This window comes from Diachasmimorpha longicaudata, chromosome 15 (assembly GCF_034640455.1).
Source record: "Diachasmimorpha longicaudata isolate KC_UGA_2023 chromosome 15, iyDiaLong2, whole genome shotgun sequence".
In the NCBI taxonomy this organism is placed as follows: Eukaryota; Metazoa; Arthropoda; class Insecta; order Hymenoptera; family Braconidae; genus Diachasmimorpha; species Diachasmimorpha longicaudata.
The window spans coordinates 3447277-3453979 of NC_087239.1; the positions used below are offsets into that span (position 1 = coordinate 3447277).

General features: G+C 38.0%; 1 protein-coding gene across 1 annotated transcript; it reads left to right on the plus strand.

Moving 5' to 3' along the window:
• The first annotated feature begins 1375 nt into the window (after window positions 1-1375).
• On the plus strand, window positions 1376-5831 carry LOC135169448 (myrosinase 1-like). Its single transcript, XM_064134487.1, has 7 exons — window positions 1376-1535; window positions 1704-1947; window positions 2451-2784; window positions 3636-3978; window positions 4638-4785; window positions 4884-5125; window positions 5613-5831. Exons 1-7 carry the CDS (start codon window positions 1492-1494, stop codon window positions 5749-5751), a joined length of 1494 nt encoding a protein of 497 aa, XP_063990557.1. The 5' UTR covers window positions 1376-1491; the 3' UTR covers window positions 5752-5831.
• The last annotated feature ends 872 nt before the right edge of the window (window positions 5832-6703 follow it).

A 6703-nucleotide genomic window follows, 5' to 3' on the forward strand; every position in this document is an offset into this window, starting at 1 on the left:
GTCTTGAAATGAAATATTTTTCTAGTCTAGTATTTATTTTTATATGATAATTTGCAGTAATAATTTTTTTAATTCTATTTATTTTTAATTTCATCAACTAAAGTAATATTTTGAGTTGTTATTTTGATAGGCCACTTTCTCGATTAGACAATAGTTGTGGTGAATTTCTGTAGTATGCTCAGTCGGTAAGAATGCCCGGCGCGATACTGGGAGACCCGGGTTCGATTCCCGACTGCGTCAAACCGGGATTTTTTTTCTCTCTAATTCTAATTCTCTTCGAATTTCTCTAGTCTCGATGTTCTAGTCGGGCCGGTAGTATCCACTTCCATTTCCGTTCACTGAGATCGACATGTCGAAATTTCCAGGCTAGTGGAACAAGTCAATTATCAATCAATCGGATGTCTGTTGAGCTCCGGCAGGAACATAGGACTCGAAACAAAATGATTCCTTCCGATTTCCTGGAATTTACGCTGTCACTGGAAGTGTCCACATCCTCGATAGCCCTATCTATCCATCCCTTATGATTTGTTTTTTTTTACGGTTTTCACCCTAGGTCTTTCTCAACCCTGCGAAATCTAGACTGAATTTTTCATTTAAAAATCTGGTGAGACAGTACGTTTTTTGCATCGTAAACAATTTTGAAAGTCCATTTCACGTTTCGAGATGTGATACACATCTTGCTTATTTTGGAGAACAAATTTGGTCGACTTGGGGTCATTCTCAAAATTTATTAATGACCGATGTGTCAATGACAAATAATCGGGATTAGATGAATCAAAAAACTAATTACTCTTGAAGTGAAACAATTTTATTGGTAAAGTCGAAGGACACCAGCTGATACGACTATTTCAACATATCGCATTACCTTGGCAGTCACCATTTCCTTGGAAAAATGGGAAATTTGTAATCAAAAATACATTCCTTTTTTTATTTTTCAATTTTAATGTACGGAAAAGATAGTTCACCCCAGGAGAACTATCGTAAAAATCATTTAGTTCTATATATTTTCTGCATTTTTGAAGAAGAAATACAAATATATAATAATATAATAAATAATACTATAATATATATAGTAATGAACATGTTTGGGAAGATTAAAAATTTTTGTACATATTTTTCGAAAGAGTTTTTTTGTTGGGAGTCAATCCTGGAGATGATCAAAGGGATGTTCACAATTTAAATGTGTTCATAAGATCATTTTACAGGATTTCATCCGCCCCGGGTGGATCAATTAACCTGGTGCATGATTACATTTCCAGGGTTGACTGATAATTTTTCACTCATGGAGAACACGAGCCAAACATAAACCCAGGAATGACACGTAGATTAGATAGACCTATACGTTTGCTGTATTTTTTACGAGAATTCTCGAGTGTTTTTCAAAATGTGATCATAACTCCTGATTATGGTTCCTTGACAACTATAAAGACTGGCCGTACGTGAACCATCACTTAACTCACGAAGGACACCAAGTCGAACTTACACTTTGAGATGGACCAGTTCACTATCTTCGGATGTTTCATTTTCATCCTACGGTAAGACAAATATTCGCTAGTTGTATTAAAATGAATTAGCCCTCGAGCAACTGGAGAATCTCCAAAATATATACGTCCCCTTCCAGCCAGGAAAATCAGCAAAGTTGCGTTGGAGGTGTCATGATCTTACAGTAATCCACCTAAAATCCTTTGTTCTTTGAAAATTAGCAGTTGCAGCGGTACTCAACTTGAAGAAGATTACCTGAAATTTCCTCCTGGCTTCAGCATCGGATCGGCCTCTTCAGCTTATCAAGTAGAAGGTGCCTGGAATGTCAGTGGTAAAACTCCGAGCGTTTGGGATTGGTTCACGCACAAGAAGGATTCGACTGTGATGGATCAAGCGACTGGAGATATCGCATGTGATTCGTATCACAAGTACAAGGAGGACATTGCGATGATGAAGGATATTGGGGTAATGGTTCCACGTCTAAATATCCAGTCGAAAATACCCAAACAAAAATCTCCAATGAAAAATTTCCAAAACAATAATATTCAAAACGCAAATATCCAAATGCTATCAAATCCAATACAAAAATTAGACAAATTTATTTTGAACTCCAATCCACCTTCTTGGATCTACAAACAGATCCAATGTTCGCGGATATATTTGCTATTGGGTTTTTTACAATCGGATATTTTCGAATTGGATATTTTTAACTGGATATTTTGGACTGGATATTTTCGACCGGATATTTAGACGTGCTCCCGGGATAATGTTTCGGTCACTCTGTGGGGTCGATCGGTACCCACTCGATAAGAGCTCGACCAGTGCACTGGGTCGATCATCGGACGATCGTTATTTGATTGAAGATCACCCAATCGAGTCGCTATCGATTAACACTCGACTGACTCCTCAACTCCTCCCTCAATCAATTAGAGGTTATACGATATTTGGAAATGTTTATTCGTTTTCAGTTTCGCCATTACCGTTTTTCATTGAGCTGGACGAGGATTTTACCCACGGGATTCCCAGACAAGATCAGTCAGGAAGGGCTCCAGTATTATAAAGATCTGATTGACGAGGTACGGAGACAGGGGATGGAACCGTTCGTCACGATATACCACTGGGATCATCCGGAATTTATGAATCGGTTGGGATCGTGGACCAACGAACTGATGGTGGAATATTACGCTGAATATGCACGAATCGTCTTCAGGGAGCTCGGGTCTAGAGTCAAAGTATGGGCCACACTCAATGAACCGGAGCAAAATTGTCGTCTGGGCTTTGCGAAAGATGTGCATGCACCAGGTAAACTGATCCACTCGGGGTGGATGAAATATTCAAAGGATCTTACCCAGGTGAGGGTTTCCAAGCTTGGACGATAGGCTCAAACTTGGTCCAACCTCGGTTACCAAGCCTCGGGATTCCTAGTTGTGACCAGGGTTGAACCTGTGGTAATTCCTAGGTAAAACCAAGTTTGGCGATTCCCTGTGAATTAAAGCTTGGCTACCAAGGCAATTCCTATCTTGATCCAAGCTTCAGTCTCCGAGCTTGAATTGATAAGTTTGAACCAAGCTCGGGCCAATATATTGCAGAAAAAATTAAATAGTTTATATTATATAAAGATATTTATTTATTTTATTTTCTTTAATTTTTTGCAAGTTCGAGACTTTCTAAGAGGGCTTTGAGCCAAAACCGGAAAATTGTTAACAAAATTCGTGGAAAAAAAATTAAGTCAGAATTTAAATTGGAAGAATTATCAATTTTTGACAGTTTTGTTTGGCTATACTGATGCTTGGGTTGGGGGGAGCGAGCTGAACATATTTTTTTTCAAGTCAAACTTGGAAGTGGAGCTTGGGTGAAGGCTGATGACCAAATTAGGCTGAACCTTGATCTCAAATTGGGTGACGCTTGGATCAAGGGTGGTCCAAGTCTGGACACCGAACCTGGTTCAAGCTTGGATCAAACTTGGGATCCAAGCTCGGACGGGCGTTACAAACCAAGGGGTAGCCACAATTGTTACAAACTTGGAAACCAAGATCGAACCAACCTAGCCTAGTCTCGGTCCAAGCGTGGACCAAGCTTGGACCAATGGTGAATTCCCACCTGGACGAACACATTTAACTAAAAATTATGAACACACTCTTCGTCATTAACAGGGATCAATCTACCATATTTCGGCGAGTATCTCTGTCTCCATAATTATCTGAAGGCTCATGCCAGAGCTTACCAGATTTATAATGAGGAGTTCCGAGCTGAACAAGGAGGACAAGTGGGAATTGTCCATCTCTGTGAACACTTTTTTCCCCAACCTTCACATGACCTAGAAACGTCGAGAATTGGGTTCGAATGTGGGTGTGGGTGGGCGACACATCCCATATTTTCCAAAGAGGGAAATTATCCACAAGTGATGAGGGAGAGGGTTAATGGGAACAGCAAATTGGAGGGTTTACCCTTCTCAAGGTTACCGAAATTCTCGCCTGACTGGATCAAACGCATAAGGTAACTTGGGTTCAGATTGAGAAATCGTTAAAATTGTTGAAAATGCAGGAAAGGAACAGTGACAATTTTTATGACGTCAACCAGATAAAAATTACTGCGTCGCATAGTACAAATTCTATGTCGTAAAAATGTAAAATGTCATGCAATATTTCCCACCGTTAACCAATCGTAATGAGTTATCGAAAAATTGTTGTGTGGTGCGATAAAAAATGAAGGAAGACTCAACAAAATAAACTGACCGATCGACCTTCAATTTTTATGGTGCTGTTTAGTGCATTTCACGAGGCCACATATCATTAATTACAAAATTAATTTACAGTATTGATGGAAATTTTTATATGTGAGTACAAGACATTACTGTACCCTGACATGTTGCACCTCGATTCTAGTGCCCAGAACAGTAATTTTTCACAGACTTTTCTCTCCCTGTAAATAAATGAGTTGTATGGTCTGATGGTATCTTTTACCAGCCCCCAGTTACCTCAATCCTCTAGTCAACTCATATCTAACGCCACTAGTTATCAGTTCGTCCTCCAAAGATGAACAATATTTCGGGACTCGAACCCTCGCTCATGAAACGCTTTCCTCATTGAGCCAGTGCGCAGTTCACTTTTTTTTAACGTTAATTACCCGAGTTCATTGTAATTAAAACATTTCAGGGGATCATCTGATTTCTTAGGAATCAATGTCTACACAGCTAGGGAAGTTCGAGCAATGCCAAGGGAGAAGAACGGTATATGGCCAAACGACTTTGGGACAGAGCTCATTATCAACGAGACTTGGCCTGTGAATACTGCATGGCTTCGAGTAATTAATTTTCTTCCTGCTGAGCCTCAATTTATTATGAAAAAAAAATAACAAATGCCGACATTCTTGTGAAATTAATATGCCATATTTCCGGACAGGTTATTCCTCAGGCATTGGGCGAAATCCTGAGGAGAATCAGAGATGTGTACGACAATCCACCAGTTTATATAATGGAGAATGGTGCTACATCGGCAAAAGGTGTCAATGACTATAACAGAATAGAATATTTACATGACTACATGAAAGAAATGCTCTTGGCTATTAATCGAGATGGTTGTAATGTCAAGGGTTACACTATCTGGAGCTTCCTGGACAGTTTTGAATGGTCTGAGGGATACACGTAAGTTTCCAGGATAAAAGTTCTGGTCTGCAGAAGAGCTTTGAGAAATTTTCTCGTTGAAAATCTCTGAGAGATCTTCAGTAACCAAAACTTTTTTACGCGAGTCAACAATTAAATTGGTAGCAGCCGGATAGCTCAGTTGGGAGAGCACCCGATGCATAATCGGAAGGTCCCGGGTTCAAACCCCGGTCTGGACTATCCATTTTTTCAGTAATTTTTCTTGCAAAAATCATATGGAGAATTATCTTGTTCCCCTTCCTACCTCATCCAAAAATCCTATCCAACGATTTCCTTTGACGTCACAAGAAATGTGGAACGCTTTATAAACTTCCCGTCTTGATGATAAAAAATAACGTCTGAAGATTCCATTGAAGTTCAACTAGAATTTCGGGAAATGATTCGTTTTTTGGATCGACTTTTCGTGAAAGTTATAGAACAACATTTTTTTATAATAATTTTTGGGTTGATATTTATGAATTTTTTTCAGCGATCTCTTTGGTTTGGTCGAAGTCGACTTCACCGATCCGAATCGTAAGAGAACTCCCAGACTCTCGACAAAATGGTTAAAGAAAATCATGCAGAAAGGAAGATTAATCAACATAAAGGATCTTGGTCAATTAAATTAATTATAACTGTACCATACATATGTTGATATATATGTTTTTAAACAAATAATGGAAATAAAGAATCTAGTATGGAAATAGAATGTTTATTTTTTTATTCGTTACTGAATTTCCCCAAGTTCCATTGTAATTTCTTAAAGATGTTCTCAATTTATTAATCACCTGGACAGAAAAATTACCGTTCGTGTTATGGTTATTTATAAAAAGTCAGTGAAATCCTAGCGATTTTGCAAACATCGTTTTTTCGCCGGTTTATTCTGTAATCATTTGGCAGTTCTTTTTTTCTTAAATATTCCTTGAGCTATCCATTCAATTTATTTATTCATTTATTTTTGGTAACAATAATAAAGATAGAACTTGAAATTTCGCATATTTCAATCAAATTTGTTCTGGAGACGTTTCATTTTTTATATAAAATTTATTGAAATATCCTGGCGAGAATTCCTGAGCCACTGATTTAGATTGACCAGGATCAATCCATATTTTTATCAGTTCTACACACAAAAGAATTCCTCAACGTTCGATTTACGCTGATATGACAATAATTAATTTAGAATGAGCACGAATTCATCTGGAACGCGTGAGTTCGATTTACTCTACGGCATTTGTTGTTATTCTGATAAAACGAACGTGGATGATATGAACTTATATCACTTAGATGCAGAAGACTCAGAATTTGATAGTTTAGCCGATCGTTTAATAGTTTAATTGAAAGATCAATTAATTGAAACAATTTAATTAAAATTTAATTGAAAACGAATATAATTGACAGAATTATTTTTTTCGCTCAGTGTTCTTGATCGGATATTATCGGAGTTTTTAGTTCAATTTATCCATTTCCTTCCTCGCAATTTCGAGCTACCTCGATCGCACTATTTCCACCATTTCATTGATTCTCGTATAGCAGTAACAGAATTGGATAATCGGCTTCGGTGAGCCCGATACGGTGATGAAA